A 25,613-nucleotide genomic window follows, 5' to 3' on the forward strand; every position below is an offset into this window, starting at 1 on the left:
AGAGATTTTTATACAGAAATAAAGTCACAGGATCTGGGACATGTTGGATGACGTTGCGTTCAAAGGGCTTGAGTTCAAGGATCGGTAAAAGAAAAGTTTTCCAAATTCCATTTTTAATTTCTAAAGTCCCTTTTAGGTTAAAGATCTAAAAAACTACGTTGTTGAACGATGACGCCTTAATAATACCTGTAGAAGAAAATGCAGGCAAGATAAAGTAAAAATCCAATAGAATTTAAAAAAGCAATATAAGTTATTTAGGCAGTGTTCAAAGGCTATTTTTTAAGTTTATGTATTCTTGCTTATTTCTGGAATTGCTATAAATGTAAAAGGATATTATCATTCTTTCCCAGAACTAAGAAGCTGAATTATTATACGTAATAATTTTATTACCGTTACTTACTTATTACACGACTGCCCAAAAATTTCTGTGTGTTTATTTGTCTGTTCCACCGTAGCAGCTGAATGGCCAAACCGATTTAGATGTATGACCTGCGTTGGAATCTACGTTGTCGGGGTTGTCATAGGCTATATAAACATGTATTTTTATATTTAATATATATATATATATATATATATATATATAGTAGTGAAGATTTTCCGGTTGAAGCAAAAATTTTAATGAATTGAATTAATGAACTATGAACTGTGATCGTCTATCACTCTGTTAGCTGGGATTGAATGAATGACTCAAATCAATAGAATGAATAATATTACAAAAACAATAGAATTAAATTTCCGTTAAATAAAATAAAATAATATTAAATAAATTTAACAAATCTTTGCTTAATAATAATGGGCTTCCCTTGGGAACTGCGTGTGAGGCTATACTGGTGATGTGATGCGAGCACGCGTTCGAGGCTAGACCAATCATCATCAACTGGTAAGAAACGGAGTGCCCCTGGGGCACTGTTTTCGAAGGTGCATGGGTGCTCTTATAATACCTCTGCAAACAATCGTCCGATTTAAAAAATTCAAACGGTGTATTTGCTAATATAATACAAATTCACGATGGAACCAAACCAGAACAAAAATTAACTGATATAATCAGAAAAATCGAGTGGCCTGCGCTATGTCGAAACCAGCTTTAGCCCGGCTAGCTTCCACAAACGGTCTCTGCAGAGTTTGATGACAGTACGATTAGAGGTAATGCTGTCGACATCGGATTGAGGATCAAACTCACAATTGTCGAATTTGATGCTTAGGGGGAAGGGCAAAGTGAAACGGCGTGTGCTGCCACTAATATTGTGCTGGGCTGTGACTGCATAAACCGTCACAGCCCAACTCTGAAGAGTAACTGTCCAATAGTAAAGAGTTCTGAATAGTAATTATTCTATGTTAAAAAGCTCCCGCCGTTTGCATTCAAATATTTTCGTTGAAGAAAAAAAAATTTCTTATCGATGTAAGACGTGGTGACAATTTAATAATTAGGCAACCTTAATTGCCTGATATTTATACAATATGAAAAATATATTTAAACAAATTAACACTGTCTGAAAGTTGATTGGTCACCAATTATTTTATTTAATTAAATACTGCATAACGATTTTTAGTCCTTTATTTCCATACTTTGTTTTCTTTTAGATCGATTTATTGTCTTTATTTAGTTCAATTTATTTTTTTTCCTTTTTGGCAGTCGTTTTTTTAATTTTTATAATTGTTTTACTACAATTATTACGTCTACTAATACTTATCTACGATAAAATAATCTGGGAATAAACTCCATATTACCCGATGACGGAGTTGTTGAACACTGATTAATTATATTCGGAAATTTATTCTGCTCTATTATATTTTCTGAAATATCAATACAAGATTTCACATTTATGAAACTCTTAAATCTCTATGGGGACTCATTCGTTAATAATCGGCTATAATGTGGTGCCCCCAAAGATAATGAGTTCAGAATAAATAATATGTACATATTTATTCCGAAAGAAATATTATATAATGATGTTTTGATATCAGTCAAAGCAGTATGAGTAGAAAAGTCTAAATCAAAAATTATATTTTTCTACGTTTTTTCAAAATCTTTATCCATTTTCTGCAATATGGTTCTTCAAATAAAAAAAATTAATTCTTTATTGACTTTAAAAAGTTGCAAGAATGAGCTCTGTCATGCATAAAGTTTCAGATATTTCAAGGATATTATTTCCAATTGCTTATCTACTCCCCTTAATCTGTACCGATTTTTCTGTGTAGACTTATAATTTGAAAATATCCTTTACCGTACATTACTTTTTACAAAATTTATCATGCTTCGGTAATTAATATATTACTATTTCATTGCAACGTTTATTTATTAATATTTTCGCTTACTAAACCCTTGGAAATATCCTTTCCCGTGTATTACTTTTTACAAAATTTATCATGCTTCAGTAATTAATATATTACTATTTCATTGCAACATTTATTTATTAATATTTTCGCTTACTAACCCCTTAAAATACAACCTCGTAACCCAATCGCGATCGAATACAAGAATCCATTAGCAGTTAGTTGTCTTTAGTAGTGTCATTAGGAGTATGTAGTCTTAAGCGACCTCTTATATGTTCACCAGATCGTTCGAGTCAGTCTGCTACTCCTTCGATTCAAGTCTTTTTTGTACTCTTAAAACTCCTATTAGTAGCCTGATTGAGGGTAACTGAAAAATTTATTTTGTGATCGCTTCAAAATACTTAAGTGGCAACAGAGGAAAATGTTTGTTTTTTAGAAGGTCCGCTTATAACAATAATTATAATATAATAAAAATTAGATGTATTTTAATCGATTTTCACAATTTATTTTGAACATTTGAAACCTCAGAAACCATTTTAAATTATTTTTCACTCATTTAAAATTATATATTTTATTACTGATCATTTCAAAATGTAATAATTTCAGTTGACTTTTTAAAATACTAACATTTTTTTTTAATAGAGCAAATGTAAATCCGGAGCTTGTTTATTTTCCGATAAATGTTCTTTTATTTTAATTTTTATATCTATAAGTCATTGATCCTTAATGTTTGCAGCTTTTTTAAACTAATCAAAAATTTGTTCCAGCAGTCGGGTACTCGAACATTTTATAACCGTAATATTTCTTTTTTTAATAAATAAGAAACACGCTACGCATGACAGCATTTATCTTTGACTCCTGATCAGCTACTATAGGGTATAAAATTCTGAATTTAGAAAACGCGTTCTATTTTCTGAATATATTTCGATTTTTTTCGGTATTATTATTCTTTAATAAAATTACACCGTTTAATGGATGAAAAAGAATATGCGGTATTTATTATAGTAGTAGATTCACAAAACACCGTTAATAAATAATTTAAGAAATTGTTCTTAACTGAACTCAATTTTTTTAAATTTTTCTTTAAGATTTTTTTTGAATGTATATTAATACTACAATCACTACTATTCTGGTATTTATATGATGGATGAGGTTATTGGAATGGTTTGATGATCTCATTATTTTTATCAAATAACTCACATTTAATTTTAAAAAATAGGCATTTTTTTAATAATTAATGACAAATTTAATTTATTAATGGAAAAATTGTGCCCATGTATTCCATTTCTAAATTTTTGAAATAAATTTAGAAAAATTTCATTAGCTATGAATTCTACTTCTGGATTATGTAATCAGATAATACTATATATATATTTATTTATTATATGAAATTAAGAAATTTCTTATTTTAGGTAATTTATTTTTTACTGATGCTGTTAATATTTATTTTAAATATTATTTTCGTACACACATATTCACATTCTTACTGACAAAATTAATATTTTAATAAAGTTATTAAGAAATATCGTAAATAGTGATCACTCTGTCTTTTATCTCTGGAATGCGCTATATGAATTCCCTAACTATGAATAGCTTTCAACGATCGATCACGTCCAACATTTATAAGCATCTTCATTACACCGACTCTCCAAATAGACTTTACAGGACAATTTATAATTTTTCTAGAATAACTGGAAAAAATAGAATTATGTCATTGATCAACCAATTTGTGTTTGCTTATTATCAAAACTATATTAAATACTATATTATTATCCCCCCCCCCAAACAAAATTGTATTTTTAGAATTTGTTTCCTTTATTTCAGCGGTAGTGAGAAGCATGAGATTAAATTAACTATAGAATTATTATTTTTAAATTATTATTATCATTAACTTAAGCTGCTTTTCACTTATTCGTTAAGAAACTAGCAGCAGAAGGAAAAAATTACTTCGTGTTGAATTTTCAGTTTTAAATTCCCACCTTGGAATGTACAATTTTGCCAAACCTACACATATGGTTAACTAAATCTTTGTATTTCACTGAATTTCTTGATTTAACTTATATAAAACTAAAATACATTTATTAAAAATTTTGCAACAATTTTATTTTACTACTACTACTACATCTATCAGCCAAACTTTTCACAACACAATCTCTAAAGGAAATGTAAGATATATTTGGGGGTATAGCAACGTTAATAATGAATAGTCGTCAACTACTATACTGAATTTCTGTAGAAGAATCTTCTGATTCTATCCAAGAGATTCGAGAAGTCCTTTATGAGAGGAAAGGTTTAGGTAGAATTATCGGAGGTCACTGGTTTTATGCAAATATCCATCAATCGGTAGATTTCATTGCAGCAGATATTTTTAGGGGGATATATGGATTTGAAAATTTATGTATGCGCGCGCCCAAGATTGTACTGGACGATCTTCATTAAACAGATCTCTACTGTATGGTCTGAATCAATCCGAAGTCAAATTGAACATTAGTTTATTTTTTCATATTAAATCTTCCGTATGAAATATGAACATACTACTTCAGTAACGTGAAGGTCAACAGATTATAATTTTTTGCAATATATTTTATTACGTTTGCCTTCTTTTAATGCTCGTTGAGTTTGGAACCAATTTATGACACTAGGCTTACATAGTTCTAGCCTTTATTAGGAAATACAGTAGAATTGTTTTCTTCCAGTTTACGCTGTATTAAAATTTATTACTGTTTTATTTCAGTCCTATTAAACTACTAAGTCTATACATTTTACAGAAACCAATATCTTTCGCACATAAATTTTGATTGCGTTTTACGAGGTATTTTCCTGTAATAACGGAAGGAAATAATAAGAATATTGCACACATAAATTTAATGTAAATAACTGCAGACTGGGCCCAATTATAGATAGCGCACGTTTTTGTATGAAAGATGAATCTTTTAAAGTGAAAAAATATCGATCCTGATTGGCTTTCAAAGCCAATCTTTACTGGAAGGTACTCTAGATCGCAAGAGCCGGTAGAGCGGTAAATATTTATAAAAATAATTCGATGAAAACATTTCAATATGGACATCTAACTTTAAAGTAACTATTTCATGAAAAAACAACTGCTATTTACAAAGCTGAAAATACAATGTTCCGTAAAATTTGTTTAAATCAATTAACGTAAAACATTTTTTTAAATCTCTTCTATATTATCCTTCATTTAGTTATTTAGTGTGTATAACATCTAAATTTAGTAATCCCTAAGATGCATTATTTTAAAATAAATTATATTTTCGTTTCGGAGGATAATTATTTTCATACATTAATACACAATGTTTTTAAATAATTTTTAGTTTACGTATTTTTATGAATTCTTTTTTATCTTAAATACGTGATGTTTAGCTTCTGTCAGAAGATCACACAATTGGGAAAGTATGACAGTACAACTAGCGCTGCAGTTGATATAATGTTTATATATATATATATATATATATATATATATATATATGTGTGTGTGTGTGTGTGTGTGTGTGTGTGTGTGTGTGTGTGTGTGTGTGTTAGTAACTAATCTATTTAAATTTGTAATGAATTTTTAGTTCTTGGTTGGTAATTTTGTGCTGCCTGGAATTTATGTAATGGATCTTTCCTGAATTTTATTTTTATAACAAGCTAATAACCGCTTTGAAGTATTCAGATAATTATAACTTCATCCACGGCTTCGAGAGGTACAAGAGAAATACTAGAGTAATCGAGATGTATTAGAGAAATTAATTACCAGAAGCGCATAATTTTGTAATACCGGCAGCAAGGCTGGATATACAGTTGTAGTTTTTTACTACCTCACGTAATTGTCTAGAAGATAATGAAATACGTAAATTTTAAATTATGAAATTGAATGTCCAAAATCGTAACAAAAAGGTAACTTTATTATAAACAATAAAAATGTTGTACCTTTACGAACATATCGATAACTACTGGGTTGAATTAGATTACTGAAACGTCGTTGTAATTGCTACTCCAAACGGGAGAATTTTGTCCAAATATTAATTTCTTACGAGCTAGCGATTGACGAGATATTTAAAAAATTCCCTCTATTTACCATTTTAGTTTGGCTGGAAAACTATCGAATCGATTTCACTGTATGTATTTATATTCAGGACATTTTTTTTATCAAAATATTATTTGATCAACGATTCAAAAGATTCAAATATGACTTCTGGTATATTCAAAAAGAGATTATCATGTGAACCATAAGCGATTTTACTACGTTCTTCAAAAGCAGAATGTTGTTAATCTTTTAACAATATTCTGAATCACAGAAATATGAAGATGGTGGTGGTCGTGTCGCAGTCACATTAGTAGTTTAGAATATGATTTTACGAACTGAGAGTATATTTAAGAAAATGAAATTGAAAAAAAATACATAAATATAATGTTAAATTTAACATTGTTAGGTTTAAAACAGCGTTATAAAATATATGTTAGAGAAACAAACAACTGGAAATGTATTCAAATTTGAAAAAAATGTCCAAAAATTTAGGAAAGTATTGTGAACCGGAAATAGAAATAGTTATTGCCGTAGCAAAAACATATTGATTAATAGAATAATTATTAAATATATTTTTAGAAATTTTAAGTTAAAATGATGTTTGTACTTTATAAATTTTGCAACGATATTTTGAAAGCACTGATACTCGTTTCATTTCAAATACTTATCTTTCTATTTTACGATTTTAATCTACAAGAATATTTTTCTCATTTTGTTTTTTAGTGAATATTTTAATAACGATGATAAAACGAGGTTAAAAAATTCACTCAACTCAAGCGTATTGTACAACTACCATCCCGTCAGGATATATTAGCATACATAGAGGTATAATATTCGATTAAGCCAATTAAACGACCAACATTATTTTTTTAAATAAATTGTAAGAAACTATAAAATATGCAGAGTATGCAGAGATAATATATGCAGACATCATTTTCTATACTTATTACTAATATTTTACTAAAAATATTGTACATCTTTTAAGATCCTTTTTAGACAAGCCATATTTCTTATAAGGCAGAAAAACCACTATTATATTACAATTGCATAATATACTATGAATTATGAGACCACGTATATGTTGTTTTTTTGTGTTCTGTTAAAAAAACTCCATCACCACTATTAACCAATTGTTCTTTTATGGTTTCAGTTCAACAGGTAAATGGAATTCACAAGGCTCACACATTTCATTGAACTGTCTCAACTTGTTATTTACACAATCGGAAAAAACTGATTTGATTGCTTATTTGATCATAATCGGTTGGAATCATGTCTCTGGACTATTTTATTGACAACTTATTCATAAATCGTTGCAATATAATAACAAAAGAGTATAGCTTAGCCTGATACAGTTCGTATCCAGAATTAGGTTACATAACTACACACATTCGAGAGTAAATTTGTCATTCTTATTTGCTCTTAACCCACAAATATTTGATTATTGAAAGATAGTTTAATAAATCTCACACTTGTAGCATTTTATCATTCTGTTTGTTATAACACACTTTTTCTCAATATAAAATCATTATAAATAACGATTAACGATTAACATTATGAATATTAACGGTATTCATATAACGAAGGATAAAACAGTTGTTAAAATACGAGAGTAACTAAGAATCAATAGACACTAGTACTTCGACGACACGACGGATTTAATGGCGGAAGTAATGGAATGATCACAAATTGCAGTACTTTCCCTTGAACCATCGCTAAAATATTTTTCAGCTTTCCACTTATCATTAACCCGATAATCTTAAAAGTTTCCTGTTAGGTTTAAAAGTAAAATAATAAATGCTTGTGTCGGTGATCAAATAATTTCCACCAATTTACTTTACCATGACGAATAAACGTTTCTCTACTTTTTTACACCTATTATAAATCACAATAACATCATCAGTTTGCGAAATTATTATCTTACACTCCTTTTTTAATATATTTTTAAAAATTAGTTTATGTTTTTTATTAGTACTTACTACTACTAATTTTATTGTTATTCTAAAAATATTTATTTGAAGAAAAAAAATTATTTTTTTCCGAATAAAATTTTTAATTTTCGTTCGTTTGAAAGTAGCTTGTAAAAAGCAATTCTCCAGTGAAAAAGCTATGAAATTTACTGTATATTCCTTGAATCTGAGATAAAGAAGCCTGTGAGAATCATTTAATATTTTCGTGCATCAGATTCCAATGGATATAATGAAATTACTGTAATAGAGGTTTAGAAAATAAATTGTTTTCCTATATCAGTATTATTCTTTGAAAAACTCGCTGGGAAAAAAATCATTTAAGGATAATAATTTATTAAAACTTTTTAACTTTAATAAAGTATCACTTTTTAAGACCCTTTTTATTGTCACGCTTAATCTTTTAATAACAGAATGCTTGTCTATTAAAGTTAAATTTGTGATTATAGTACATAGCTGTGAATTAAATCACAAAAGAAAACATAAATAAAAAATCTATTCCTTGTTTTTAAATAAGCCACTATCAAAACATACATTGGCGGAAGGCTTATGTAATCTTTATAGGAATAAAACGTCGACTACCAAATCATGTAGGTTATGTACGACCGGTTATCAGCTTAAGATATTTTAATTCCATCGATTTGCTACCTAAGACCTAAAACACCAAAGTTATTCTAGGTGAAAATTTAGAGATTTTGCTTCTTTTGTTTTTCAGTATAACGTACAACACCTTCTAGTGACTCTTGGGTGTAAGAAACAAAACATTACGCGATTGAATTAGCAAATCATACTTCCAACACAATACTCTAACAATAATCATTAACCAGATTCACGGCCGAAAGGTCCATAAATAAAACAGCATATTATAAAGAAAATATCAAGAAGGATATTTTTAATGTAGAGCCACATTACGCGTATTAGTTTTAAAGCCGCTTTATATACTTAATTGACTGATAGCATTAAAAGTGGATTAGTTCTCTATTTAATGAAGATTTCCCTCTTTGGTTTTTTTCTTATAGGTAGCATTATATAAGATTATTAAAACAGAATAACTTTTCTTTAAATAATTACAGCAGCGAAAGAAATAAATTTAAACGTGGCTTGAACAACTACGTATATGGATGTCTTGAATTGAAATGTAGAATAGATATTTCAGATCCTTTATGAGAAATTATTTCTCATATTAAACAGTTTATTTCGCATTTAAAATTTTACGTTTTAGTAGGTATGATTTCCTGGATTTCACTACAACCAAAAGTCAATAATGGTTATATAGGTTAAGGTGTTACATAAATACTAGAGTTATTAGATATGAATTAAAACATCAATAGCGAAAAAATAAATCTAAGCATGAGTCATGATATTCTATCCTTTCTTACTCATTACTTTTATCTAGCCTTAACATTCAACTGAACTAATATCGGCTAACGTCAGATTTTCACTCTATTTATTTGATCGGTGCTTGATTTTTTTTTTAACATTTTCTTCGAGTCACTTTTTACTTCCTGTACGAAGTAAAGGAAGTATTGTGATCGAAAAAATGTCGGTTTTCAGATTTCAACGGAAATATCCATTTTGACCATCCCTGAATCCATTTTGACTATTTTCGGGGTGACATCTGTACGTATATACGTATGTGCGTATGCTATATCTTGCGTAGCTCAAAAACAATTAGCCGTAGGATGTTGAAATTTTGGGTTTAGGATTGTTGTAACATCTAGTTATGCACCTCCCCTTTTGAGTGCAATCAACTGGACCAAAAGTGTTCAAAAAAGCTCAAAAACCAAAATATTTGGATTTTGGACTTTTTATTAACTGCAGTAATAAGCCCTCATTGAGAGATTTTCAATAATATATCATAAGTGGTACTTATTTTCATTGGTTCCAGAGTTATAGCCAAATAAATTTTAATTAATTAATTTTAATCAAGGGGAAGCACATCGGTTCAAATCCGACTTCATCTTTTTTTTAATTTTAAATATATTGATTTACTAATAATTATTAACCTCTGTAAAAAATTTTTCAATAAATAATAAATTCAATAATAACAATAAAAAAAAAAATTAAAAAATATCAGAAGTTAAAATGTGTATATGTAATTTAATAGTTGTTCAAGGAAGTCAAGTGATATCCACATCATTTTTTAATCATTAGTTCTGCTTGTGACGAATTTTCGGATTTTTGGCCATAGTTTACTTTCTACGGTTCTATAAACTTAATATTTCAACACGCAAATATTCTAAGGACCTACCGAAAGATATTTTAAAAATACGGTGAACTCAATCAAGCTGAATTAAAACAATATTCGTTGCCATCATTTTAAAAACACTTACATATACGAATGTACATTTGTGAGATTCTTTTTCAGAAGCTACATTTTTCTGTGAATAAGTTACAGAAAAGACGAATCAAAAAAAAAATCGTTAGCATAAATAACATTTCTAGTAACTAATAAATGGTATAAGGAATAGCCCGTAGGTTATTCTTTATTTTGGTCAAGTTTTTTCTATTTAGTAATTTAGGTATAATTAAATATAATATGAGTAATTCAAATAAACGCCTATGGTACTTTCTAGTTCACTTTGTTTATTTCTACAAGCACGTAAGCTATTGACATTCTTCAGTAATACATACAAATTCTTGTTTTTACATACACCTTAAACTGCGAGGGAGTATTTCGTACGATTTGATTTTGTTCTTGCAAATTATTGCAAGCGAAAAAAAATATTTATAAACAAAGTATTTTTGACTACTTTATACAAAATAGATTGTCCCTTTAATTTTATGTACATACAGGAATTTTACGTCACACAGGAAAATTAACCCGTTTTATCCGGGTTCGGTCAATATCTGATGCCTACAAATGTAATGCAAACGAAAATTCATCATTATTAGTCACTGCACAATATTTATTTACGTCTCACTTATGTAAGCATTAATCTACTTCTTAAACCAGTTAGGAAATTTTATTATTTTTCTTAGACTTGATTTAATCATAGCCGAATAGAAATTTGGTATTTCTATATCGAACAAATCTTTTTTAAATTAATATGAATTAAATAAATCTTAATTTACTCAAATTTTACCTCCTCTTCTTTCATTTTTGCAAGTTTGATAAAGAAATAAATTTACCAAATTTCCTCACAAAATTGTTTGACATTAGACTATTGAAAAGAGGTCTTGTCATTGAAACCTGACAGTTTTTTTTATATTAAACCAGTATTTCCTATACTGTTTAAACAATTAAAAACATTTTTTTTTTATTTTGATCGATATTGTTGCGAAAAAAATTACGGCTTTATAATAAATACATTACCGATTGTTATTTTTATCATTAATATTATTAGAAATGAAAATATTGTTTATAAGTATAATTTACTGGAGTACTGACTAAAAGTTATATATATATTGCTAAGCTATTACATGCAGAAACGATAGAACATGCTTAACAAAGCTCTATAATTAATACATGTGTTTTATACGAAGTTATTTCAGCTGCAGATTACATTGTATTACTGTAAAGAAACCTACTTTTTCGAATTACGTTAGGGAAACATAGATATATGAAATAAAAATATTATTTAATATTACTCGCTAGGCTACAGAAATTCTCATAAGAAAATGATTAACCGTGAAACTATTTTTTTTTTATTAACAATGTAAAACTTTACATTAGCTTTTTACTTTAAAACTTCTTGGTATAATTTACAGTAGTTTTTCTTTTTCCCAGCAGTTAATGTAACCGTTATATTAAAAGAATGTTGTTAAGCAAGACTTCATTCCCATCGAAATAATGATTGCTTTTAATTACTATCTACACTTTCTTATTTATCTCTTTTTTTATTAAATCAGTTTTTTCTTCATAAAACTATATGCAGACTGAGATTTCTATAACTTGTAAATATTGCCGACAACTAGAATATCGGTGGTTGAGAAGTATGCAAGTTTGGCGAGGGATATGGAAAAAAAATTTAATCGTTTACTTGTAACAGGCCATATTTTCTTTTTCACACAGACTGTACTTTCAAGTTAGCATCCAAGGTAATCAAGAAAGGTAATTTTTTTTAGTTTTCCTGCATTTTTTTTAAGATAAGCTTCAATAAAAATGTGAATTTCAACATTTTCATAGAAAAAATATTGAGGGAAAAATAGGACGGTGCTCAATTTCTTTATCGTTATAATGCGGATTATTTATCTTCACACTCGTTCAAAAAGGTGTAAATACTGTAGAACAGTTACATAATTATGGTTAGATTATTCATAATCTCATTCTTAAAACTCTTCCGACAATTTAAGGAACATAGATTAGAGAAAAATTCAGATTGAATCGGCTGTTCTCGAAATTTAACCGGATATTTTATACATCTTCAGGTGAATGGATCTTCTTCAATTAGGCAAGATATAAATAGCTAGAAACTTCAGAAAAAATAATGTAAATGATACTAAATCGAAAAAATTTAATTCATCGCTCCAAAATAACAAGATAACTATCTAAAATAAAATGGCTTCTACTTACCTAGATATAGTTGATACGTTCCAGCAAATATGATTATGAATAGCGCAAGAAGTTTAGCGTATGTAAAAATATCCTGCACTCTTGTAGCCCACTTGACATCCCAACAATTAATAAAAGTTAACACCACTGTAACAAAAGAAACCAAATACCTAAATTAATTTACAAGAAGGAAGCGGTAAAATCAGCTTACATTTGAGCAACTATGTATGAGTGCTTATTACAAACATAACAACATGAGAATAGATTTTGCTACGTTTATTTATAGAATATAAGATACCTTTATAATGTATTCCAGCTATTCTATTATCATACCAGTCATATCTATTTTAATAACTTTTTTCTTCAAAAATATTCGTAGGAAAAAATATTTGTTAAATTGGGCACCTTACCACCAGGAAGTTACATTAATATAGTTTGCATAGAATGATAGCTCGGTATAGCGCCTAGTTTTCCGCCAAAACTTTTACGTGGAGATGAATCTGACAGATTTTATTTTATAGATTAACATTGCTTTCAATTTCCAATTTTTACTTGAAATTACTACCTTTTTTTTTAAATTAAAAATAGTTTACTTTTTTACAAAAACTACTCTGTTTCCTTAGAAAAGTTTAATTGATCTTAATACATACAACAAGCTGCTGATTTAGATTTCATTTTATATTTTGTTTTATTCAGACTCGGACTCAGACAGTCCTGAGATAGTTACTAAAAATCAAACTTTTTATTGATTGATACATTACCATGACTAAACTTAAGATTTGCAAATCAAAGACTAGATCAGATCAGAAATATGAATATTGTATTATGAATTACCGGTCTTAAATAGAAATCACTGATTCAATCCGTCACTGATATTAGTTTTTGATAAAAATACAATTCAACATTGAACAGAATGACATAAGAAAAGATTTTATATTTGATTTTAAAATAAAATATAAAAACGGGGTGAAATTTTCTTCATGCTCTAATTAAATAAATAATAACAATACTTCACAAACTAATAGAAAGAATTCGTAATTTAAAAAATCCGCAATCTCAAGAGACGCTGGAGATTCGTTTAGTTAATTAGTTGGTTCTTGTAATGCCACAAAATTAGATGTCAGTTGCCGGCTTCTCTCCATCAAAAAACAACTCTATAACAAGGGAAGCGCTCGAAGACGTTGTATTGGTTAATAAAACATCACTGAAATCATGTTTATTTAATCAGTTATTCAATAAATAAAATACGTACAAGGAAGCAAGACAAAAATGATAATTTAATTATCACTTTGAAGAAGAAAATTATAAAAAATAAAAATAAGGGTAATCGAAACTACACTAATATAATATTACGTAATTTTTTAAATAAAGCGTTAAGGAAGTGCGTTTAAAAATTAACCGCATATATCATTACCAACTAATTATTTATAAAAAAGAAATACTGGTAATTACAAAAATTGTTTAACCAACCAGATTGGACGCATCAATTAATAGTAAAATGTAATGAAATTAGATTTTCCCCATCAAAGTTGTCAGGTGAATAATTTTTTTTTGAAATGTGTATCAAAAGCAAACTCACTGATAAAATATATGGAAGACCGTACGTAGCTTACAACCTCACTTGTCTTCATAAACGTCATCTAATTAGTTATTTCGGCATTCAGGACATCGTTAAAAACAAACGAATACAAGAAAGATTTGAAAGATAAAGTATAAGTCGGTTTCATTAGCTGTACACACAAATGTATAAATTAATTTCTCCTAATAATAAGGTTATAATTTTTTTAAGATCAAGGAAAATACTAAATTACGTATATAAAATAAAACAAGAATAAAAGAAATTTGTTCATTTTAATTTTTCATTTTAGTTGTAAATACCGATTACACATATTTCATGTTAGTCTACGCATTCGCGTAATGTTTGAAGATAGAACTATTTAATTTACGCAAGGTATCGTTTACGTTAAAAATGTTTTTAAGTTATTTTTTTTATACCGTCAAAAATTACAATCGCTTAGTCGTTTATGCACTCATACTGTTTGTAATATTACAGACTCTTTAATACCATTATTTCTCGGTTTCAATTATTTACCTATCAGAAGACGACGTTGACATCTGTATACTGAATGTTGAACCCTGAATACTGAATAGTGAGTATCTGAATACGTTGAAAGAAGCTCAAAATTAGTAAAATATTAAGGAAATTAACACCCATTAGATAAATGGGAGAATTTTAAGTAATTAAATCTTCTAACAATTTGTAATCTAATTTTAAATATTCTGATGTTTTATGTGTGATAACATAGCTGAGTGCGAACAAAAAAGTATTCCGTATTTATTACGGAAATGTTTTTCGGTCTTCTTAAAACAAAGGACGAAACATTCATGTGAGGCACTAGAAATATTACTGTTAGTGTGCTCATATTAGACTAGACATTACCACCAGTGAATACTTTGACGAAATACTTCGTCAAAATTCTTTGACGAATATAACGACGACTTATAAACTAGTAGAAAGGTATTGTGTTATTAACGCACAAGATATCGATTTATTATATTGAAAATAGGTAAAATTTAATCTCTTTAGACGGTTTTATCACTACCTTTAAATCAAATATGGTAGTACCAAATCGTTCGTGACTCTTATTTTGGTTTTCCTCTAGACATTATATTACAAAAAAACTCAAAAACCAAATTATTCGAAACGGAAAAAGTAAAATATAAATGAATTATTGAGTAAAAGAATATGAAGCATTCCTAAACGGCAAGAAAATTAGAATATAAGCGATTAGCAATTGGTACAAACGGACGAAAAAATGATATTTTAATTCTGTATTTTTTTAAATCACATTCAATTACTGGTACTTATACAAAATATAACAAAATTATTACAAAGGAAACGTAGTTTAAGATCAATCGTTTTTAATGTAGTAATAATGAAGTGCATGAAAAAACACACTGAAGAAGACGTTGGGCAGAGAATTATTGCCAAAGTAATACCGGATTAATTTCTTATTTTGAATACGCCTGAGTATAAGAGAAATCATCTTACGAGAATAACTAAACGAAAGGTGCTTAAGTCGTCACGAAGAGATAAAATGCTGTTAGGGATTTGATTGGAATCAATGAAACTTGAAAGACTGAGAAATAAAAGGGTATTTTATCAAAGATTATTTGAAGTCAATCGCGGGAATTTATCATTGAGTAAAGTAGGAAGTATACCTAAATGATCTGCAAAGCAGGCTCCGCAATTTTTTTTTCTGGACGAAAAATATTTTCGTGTTATCATCGCCAGGAAAAAAAAATGAAATATTTAAAAGTAAAATATAAAATCTTATAAGACAACAACAAAATAGAAACTTAAAGTAGAAATTTAAAAACAAAGTTAAAACTTAAACTAAAATATTAAAAACAAAGACAAAATAAAAAACTTAAACTAAAATTTTAAATACAAAAATATACAATTACCGTAGGAAAAAAGAACATTTTAAATACACTGTTAATAAGTATGCAAAACACTAACACTTCGATGAAATAAGAACCCGTTATAAAACTTCTTTATTATTGCCCAGGATTTGACGAAAATTCCTGGTTAATTTAAATTTACGACACAAGGCCGCATAATGTATCCAATCCACAAGGATGTGGCGCACAGTCAAGCGGCACTTGCATTGTACGCATATCGGTGCATTTTCTGCTGACATCAGGTACCCATGAGTAGCTCTCGTACGTTCTATCTGCAATCGGCAGAGGACCACTCCTCTCGGCGAATTTTCCTGTGGAAGGAATTCCATGGCAACACAGTATCTTTGATGTAGCGAAGTTTGTTGTCAACTGTGGCAAACCAGTCGTCTTGCCACCTTGCGCGAAGTGCGTGTTTGACATGGTTAATAAAGTCGGATGTAGTAACACGGATAGTGAAGGATGGTTGACTACATGCTTCTTTAGCCGCGGAATCTGCACGTTCATTACTTGGAATCCCCACATGACTAGGGATCCAGCAGAAACTCACTTGTGTGTTGCAATGGTTCAACTAAGCGACTGCATTGTAGATATCGGTGACGATAGGATATCTGGAATAAAACTTTTCTAAGGCTTGAAGAACACTACATGAATCGCTACAAGTAAGGATATACCGGTACTTAGGGTTAATAATATTCAATGCCTTATGTATAGCGTACATTCAGCAGTAAAGACACTCGTAAGACCGGATAGACCAAACATGTAGGTTCGATCATTAAAAATACATGCGCATCCAACTGTATCGTAATGGTTCGATCCATCTGTGGATACTAGTGCGTCTGGGTTTGTCTTGGAGAGCATATGGTGAAAGATTTGCCGAAAGAAAATAGGTGGTGTTGATTCTTTATTGTATATAGTGAGGTCAAACATAAAATTAATAGGGTTGATTCTCCACGGAGTATACGAATGGTGTATTTAAAACAACCTCCTACGAGGCTACTACTGTATTGGGAAAGGCTCTCCCAATCGATTTAGTGGTGAAAGTTCGAGTAGTCATGTGGAAGTTGCGAAGAGGTCGGGAGGCCAAGGCATTTGGGATGCGGTTTCGAACCGGGCCAGAACCGGAGCGGAACGGTGATCACAATGCACCGGAACAAAATTTTGTACAGTTGTTCATCTCCCGTCCGCGGAAGAGGCTATGGAGCCTCGCGATGGAGACATAGCAGCTTGAATGGCACACCACGACTATGGGAAGATCCTTGTATTGTTTTATACCGGATCTGGGGGGGATGGTATGGCTCGAGTTCGTTTTTAAGGGCGTCGGAAGCCCAGGTGCTCACCAACCATGTAAACCTGGACCAATATCTGGTTCGGTTTTGCCTGGTGGCTGATGAGTTGTGTGTCTGCGGGGAGGGCCAGTCGAACGTGCATATTATGTTCGACTGCCCTGCTCTTGGGGGGGCCAGAGATCGAGCCACCCTGGAACTTAGAGGTCAGGGGGAAACTTGGCCGCTCACAAACGGCGAGACAATGTGGCGAGAGCCGCATTGTCGGCCGGTGTGGGAGTTCCTCGATGAGGTTGCTATGTTCAACCGTCATCGTTAATTTTAAGGGTTGTGTAATGTAATAATCACTCCTAAGCTCTGTTGTAGGAATCCTTCCTTGAGATAATGGCTGGCCACCAGCCAAACAAGCTCCAAGCGCTGTTAAATGGTGGACAGGTACTAGCTGGCATACAGCGACCGAGGCGTGGCAGCCTAAATTGCTGCCTTTTAGATATAAGAACTTCGATAGTTTTAATTGTAACAAGGGGTGCGCCGCCCCGATTTAGTTTTATTGTTGACAAGTGAGCGACTGGGACACTTAAGCGGGTGCTGTACGGCACCCTGCTTAATTCGCTCACGGAAGCCCCTGAATATGTCATGTTCGACTGTCGACAGTGGAAAGACAAGCGTCGTCGGTGCACTCAAATAACCGGACCTTTCGCAGCTGATACTTTAATTGAAACCATGCTGAACAACGAAGAGAATTTCAAAGCCATTGCAGGGTGTCCTACACAAATCCTGCAGCAGAAGGCCAGGGATGATGAAATGGCGAGGGTGAGGGAAAGGCCTACAGACAATAACACACACTGTAGAAGAAGGGCGATTCCAAACCCCTTGCGGGAAAGAAAAGACCCAGACCCACCACAGTGCTCTCTAGGAAGCGTACGTGGTAGAGGCATGAGGCATAAAGACCGAGACTCGGCCTTTGGGGTGAGGCCCAGGAACGACATAGTCGGCTTGGCCACCTCATTTCAAAGGTTAGAGGCAGGCAAAAATAAAAGATACAAACCGGCGAGCTGACCTGTCATGCCGAATGTACGACCGGTGGACGGGAAGGCCCGTTTTAGTTAAAATGACAATCTCTTGAGCTGTGCTAAGCTTAATCCTGCAGTATCCAGCTCGGGAGGTAGGAGGAAAAAAAAATATTTGTGGTGGTTACAATCTAATTTTTTTGTTAAAAATATTTCTAATCATACTTGAAATCATCAGACATTTAGCAAATACTCCGAGCCCCGAAACACTTAAATTAAAAACAGTACCTATACAATTATATATGAGAATCTATTCAAAGATAAATCTAAATTAAAAAAGTAAAAATTTAAAAAATATGTCGTAAATCATCATCTATTTAATAACTCATCTTTATTTATAAAAATGTTACATTTCATACTGGCTTAGATATGTTTACCTTGCAATATTGACACAAGTGTTATGGATAAATAAAACGTAACCTACGACGATGAAGACCTCACAGCAACAATGTTATTCATTTTTATATTCTTATAAACTACACAATAAAACACAGTAAAATTAAAATAAGTGTGCAGCGGTCAGTGATGGCTTGTGACTTTAGGAATGGTCGATGCAGATTCGTTAGTGAAACTCCTTTCTACAAGCTTCCTTCCACGCGCAAAGATACATCTCACATAAAATTTCTATAAACTGTTATTGTGTTGGAAGCATCTTAAATGCAGATCGTTTGTATCTATGCCATTTACAGATCTGTTTTATTTACAGCTAAATGAAAGGGTTGACAAAACCGTCAATATCCATACAATCTACCGACAAAATTATTCAGTGTTAAGGTACCTGAAATATGTTTTAATCAGTTTTGGTTACACAAATAATAACTACAACAAAATAAAAGTATTCTATCTTATAAATACTAGTTTACCCGATCCTATTTTATTTCTTAAATAAAAAATTTTTACTTAACTAACTAAACTATATTTACTGTTAGCGTATCTTATTAATTTAAAAAATGCATTCGTTAATACCAGACTAACTTTCACTACGTAATTGTTATACTATTAAATTAATACTTATTCTGTAATATAACAAAACGTATAATTTTCAAGAACGTAGAAAATTCCATGTTGTAGAAAGTTGATCATAGTTCCAGTATGTCATTAAAATTCTACTGTTAAGTAACATATGTTTTTTGCGTTTAGTGACGCACGTAACATAAAATGAACCAAAATTTCATTATTATAAGTATTTGGTTCAGTATATAAAACTAAAGTCGTTTTATCTAAACAATATCAACAAGTTAAATTAATATATTCGTGTATGAATAAAAACCACACGAATCATTTAGAACATTTTTATTCTAAAAAAAGAGAAATATTTATAAGTAAATACTACTCGATCAGATGTTAATAAGTGCTGGTTGTAATAACTTCAAATTTGAGAACTATTTCCCCCTGTCGAAATATTTATTGTAACTAATTTGTAAAATTCTTTATTAATATAAATATGATTTGCAGTTTATACTAAACTTCGTTATTTTTCCAATCTAGGTTACTGCAATAGGTAGTTGTCAAAAATTGGGTATAAGGAGTTAGTAGCTTTTTGAACATGAAAAAAAAGAAAAATGCTAATTTATTTAGGCCTTTTTGTTGAGGTAAACTCATCCCTTACTGCTGACAAAATGCATGCACTACAAAAAATTTAAAAATTGTAACGTAATTTTTACGGAGAATTAGGTAACTCAAATGTTATGAAATCTTTCACTTTCACCAAAGAGTACACATGGATGCAAAGCTAAACACCTGTCCAATCGAGAACTGACTTTACCGATTCATTTTTAAACTTTACCAATCCCTCGATTCTATCTGCCGGTTGCTGTTCATTTTATGATTTTAATGAACGTACAAACTGAGCTTACTTACCTTATACGGCTACATGACACAGTCAGTACACTTGGGGAGCACCTAACTCCGGGTCTAAGCATTTCCAGATATCTCAATCGCGATTATCATGTGAATCACTCTTAACCACCTCCTTATCTTAACTTTATCATAATTATTTATTGAAGTCTATAGCTAAATACTTACCATGAAATCCGGATGAACGGTTTGCGGTTCTACTGTATGTGCATATTTTAGTTCACACACCATAATTCCGGGAGGGTTCCTTCAGGAATTCTGAGCATGTTTTCATGTTTATTTTTTTACAAATGCCATTTGAATATATCTAAGTCAAGGAAAAATCGTTTAAATGCTGCTCAGATCCTTGGTTAAAAACCCAAGTAGCACTATGGCCGTCTCAGCCTTTCTTCAGGAAGATCACGGGCTTGAATCCTGGAAAACTTATTATTTTTCATTGATACAAAATCTTCATACCATATTTCCTTGCATAAGCTACATTCTTGAGTATTGAATTATACCGGGATAAATATCCTATATCGGAATATTAAAAAAAAATTGTTATAAATAAATAAAATAATAATAACCCTGTGTATCGAATGGTAAGGCCTCTCTTTCACTCCTCTTTCCGCTGCTGAGTTCTTGCGCGTCTGGATACAATCTGATCTAGTGGATCCCAGTTCGCCTGATGGACTTGACCAGGGACTTAATCTTTTGTTCCGTAGTTGTACGACAAGCTTAATATACGCGAGTGATAACAGAGTAATTTCGAGTATTCTAGTCTCCCAAAATCAATAGTGACATAGGTGAAAATTTTTTTCCATATTACCAAAAACATTTCAGAATTTAAGTAGATCTATTTATCATTTATTCCACTTGTTTTAGCGTTAAACAGTGCCAACAAAATAATTTAGAAAGGTTCGAATCAACTTTCCGATATTATGTATAACTTTATTATTGGCCTTAAAAAAAATTGATTAAATTATGAACCAATACTTAATCGCGAATTACTAATTCAAGAAAGAATATTTTTCACCGATAAAAACTGTTGAAAGGAAAAGCAGTAACTAATAAAATTAATTGTGTAAATTGTTATTACTTTTAAAAATTGTCTAATCTTTGTATAAATACCAAATAATCCTATACAAAAACATGAGCCAAAGAAAAAACAAGTAAATTTTCTAATTACTAAAGGAAAATTATTACATTTTAAAGAATTACAGATCGCTTGTAGCAGAATTTCTACACAAACACAACAATTCCAGGATCGGACTCCAAAACCTTTCCCTTAAAATATTCATTTATGGATCTTTTTTAAGGAAACACTTTACCATAAGGATTTTTTTGCGTAATCTACCACCTACAGCTTTCAATCATTGAACGATGATAAATACAATCCATATCTCAAATTTAGAATAATGGTCTCATTCTCAATAAAGTTTATAATTAAATCATTGTCGAATTAATATTTTACTCTTTTTTTCACAAAGCCTTTTATATTTATCGATTTAACATTATTCTACATCGAGCAGCCCAGTAAAGATTACTTGTCAGAGCGTATGATAATGTTTCCTGCGCTTGTAACAGTCGTCGGACTCCAGTCAGTGCTTCACATATATTAAGATGAACACCATTCATAAGATCTCCCGAATTGCATAACCCACAGACAGGGTTGTCTGCCACTCCAGTTCTATATAGTGAGCACTCAAGTAGTCATGCTCAGAAATGATCCTGAAACAGGATACCGCCACACTTCACGGAAGGTTGTGGGGAATTCTCGCACTAGGCAGAAATAATGAAGACCACTGCTTGCCAGTAGCGCTGGTCCCATGTCTTTGTTTGCCTCTACTTTCAGCTTGTTCTTTAATAATATTTTTACCGTACTAAATTTGAAAGAGGCCTGTGGTTGCAGTTTCTTGGAACCTTCTTTCGCCAGTCTATCCGCCCTCTAATTACCCCAGGCTCCACTATGACTGGGAATCCATTGCAGCATTACGGTCCAACCGCCTGTAACAGCTCCGCCATCATTTTTCTTCCTCGCCGGACGTCGACAGACATAATTACCTTTAAGAAAATAAATGCCCCGCACAGCCGCATACGAATCAACTGCTTTATTTCCAAAGGCAAAACCTTAGCTGTTTTAAGGCCAGTATAACAGCACAAATTTCACCGTTATAGTTCTATGTCATCGTTCCCACCGGTTCTGATATCTGAAATTTTTTAGAGAAAACTCTGGCACCACCGTTACCACTTGCGTCACTAGCAGATCCGTCGGTGTAAACGTAGAGCCAGTTTACGGCGAGGTACCTTTCATTAATCCTTTCTAGGGCAATGGCTTTTAATTCTGTTGGCAGCATCTTATTCGTCTTGCTCACGGATTGGACCAGATCCAACCTCCCTACTGCTCTAGGTAAGGTAATATTGTCTAACAGCAGTGCTGGAAAAATTTCCCGGTCTTCTCTATCTAATTCATACGCCCTGGTAAACTCTTCTACCTTTACTCTAAAAATCGATAATATTTTTGAACACTGGTATGTAATTATTCAGTCCTGGACATTTCAGTTAAATAAAAGAAGTACAAACTAATAAAAACGCTATATATATATATATATATATCCCAGACATAGAAATCCTTTAAAATTAGTTTTAGTCATGAAGTTTTAAACTGCAGTACTTCTGCGAATAAAACCAGAACCCTAATGCATATTGAAGTGAATTTTGATTCTGAGTTTATAGTTTCACAAAATAGGATGTAAATAATACTGCAGTGATAATACTTCATAGTAATAACAGCCGTGCTGGAAAAACTTAATTACTTAAATTAATAAAATTGTTATTTATAAGATTATTAATTTTGAAAAATAGTAAACGAAAAGCCCTAGCTTGGCAAGTAAGAAAACTTTGACGGTTTAATAAGAGTTTCAGAAATTTTTACTTCATAACGCAAGTTCCATAAGGTTTGAAAAGATAGTTTTTTAAAGATTTTCATCAAAATGAATACCATTCGTGAAAACATGAAGTAAAAAATATGTATATATATATATATATATTATTTTTAAGTTTAAAAATGTTTTCTCATTACAATCTATATGATTATCACGTTTTTATATTACAGTCTTACCAGCAGTTTTGCAATTTAAAAGTAGAATTTTACCCTACTATGATGAGGATCATGTATTCGTACACTCGTATAAATAACATATAGAATTCTCCTCAAATATATAGTTAAACCTGTAAATTACTTAGTATTATATATACTTTCAATTATATATAATTATATTATAATTATATTTTAACTGCTTCAGAGTAGTGCTTATTGAATGTAGAAATTACTTGTCGAGTAAATTAATTAAGTACAATAAAATTAAACTATTCGCTACTAGCGTAATAATTTATCCATTGCAATCAATTTTTTGCCGTTTAGACCGTAAGATAATTGAATAAGTTACCTGATTAGGAGTACGACCGTTACTCTACGCATTACTATAATAATGCTATTTTGTAGTATACAGTTTGGTTATAATAGCGACTTAAACCGTAGTTATTTAATAAAATAAAACACATTATAAACATTATATCTTAAGAACATCTGAGCTCCAGGATCCTAATAGATTCAGGTAATATAAAAAGTAAACTAACTGTACCGTTTTAATATCAAAATGGTTTTCGCTCTCCAGAATAAAAGAAAAACCATTATACGAATAATGACAGTAATATAAGTCGTATTTCTTCTATCAGAAGTAAACTGAAATTAAAACTTAAAAAATTAGCTTAATATATATTTCACGGTTACGATTACATATTAATTAATTTTCTCAATTTCTGTACATTTACAAAACATATTATTTTATAAGTGTTTATAAGCATTTTACGAGTGAAACATGCATAAGTCACAAAAAGTAATTACCCAGAAAACTAATGTAGGACTTAGCAACTTTAATGCCATCAAATTTTTTATTAAAAAAAAAAAAAACGTTCGCACGCGCTCGTATATGCATTTAGATATAACTTACAAATGTACCAAGTAATCCGACTATTTTTTTAACTTTCAATGATTTTGTTGGTTGAACCTATTCTCCATTTTCTTCTGTTATCTTTTAAGCTCATCTTAATTATTTCCTATGAAATGTGGATATTCAGTACTATTACTGTGTACCCGCAGTTATCAATTTTTATTAATACAGTTGTATTCCTGTACAATTTTTAGCTTCGACACATGCCTCTATTTCAGTAAACCGATAAAATCTTTTAATTATTTATTTAATATTATTTAGCAAAATTAAAAAGAATCTTCTATCATATCTATCATACCTGACGTATTAAACTCGTAAGAGTATTCATATTTTCTGTAACCCCGTAAACGATGAAAAAACTAAATCGACTTCAATTCAATAACATTAAAAATTGAACATAAATAAAATGCAATATTACACAACATAAAATATATTATAACTAAAAACTAAAAAATAAATTAAACTTAAATTTCAAGAAACTTTAATAATTTCCCTTTATTTGATAAACTTATTGAACTGAAATTATCAATTAATAATTAATAAAATACTTCTTTCTTTTTTTATAAAAATACATTGCAAATGCACAAAAAATATTAATAGCAAGCTCATAAAAACATTATCAATAAATACTGAAACCTGAGAAAATCAAGAATTTGTTAAAAACTGGATGTAACCATCTCTGTTATTAAGTACACATTATTACTTTCCAAAATTCATAATACAAGGGTGAATATATTATTGAATTATAAAAAATAGGTTTTTAATCTAATTTTTGAACTACAAGCAGATATTGTATAAAAAATAGGACCATCACGCTTATTCATCTTAACAGAAGTTTCGTTTACGGTTATTAGGTTTACTCTTACGGAAAAATGATGTAAATTTTCACACGAATAGCAATTTGTTTTAGAAGTTATTCAACATAAAGTACACGCTCCCCAACTTCTTCATTTCATGAAACCCGCTTCAGTTTCAAAAGCAGTATTTGTATTACTGAAAAGTTTAAAGGGAAAAATTAAAAATATTCAATAGAAATTTCAAAGCTACGTAATAAATAATCTTTTTTTCCCCGTCCCCCGGAACCGGATCCATCCGCAACTAAACATAAACTCGGCTCCGAGGGGTGCCATAGCCTCTAACTACCTCGTCGGGAACAAATTTCCCGCCAGATAGCCGGGACTCGGTC

General features: G+C 30.6%; 1 protein-coding gene across 2 annotated transcripts in view; it reads right to left on the minus strand.

The window, feature by feature from the left end:
- The window catches only part of LOC142331198 (Y+L amino acid transporter 2), a 256,055-nt gene that overhangs the window by 93,744 nt on the left and 136,698 nt on the right, over positions 1-25,613 (minus strand). For both annotated transcript variants that reach the window (XM_075376944.1, XM_075376937.1), the window contains exon 4: positions 12,782-12,907. In XM_075376944.1, coding sequence (XP_075233059.1) covers positions 12,782-12,907 — 126 coding nt within the window. The remainder of the gene's footprint in view (positions 1-12,781; positions 12,908-25,613) is intronic.

This window comes from Lycorma delicatula, chromosome 1 (assembly GCF_047948215.1).
Source record: "Lycorma delicatula isolate Av1 chromosome 1, ASM4794821v1, whole genome shotgun sequence".
In the NCBI taxonomy this organism is placed as follows: domain Eukaryota; kingdom Metazoa; phylum Arthropoda; class Insecta; order Hemiptera; family Fulgoridae; genus Lycorma; species Lycorma delicatula.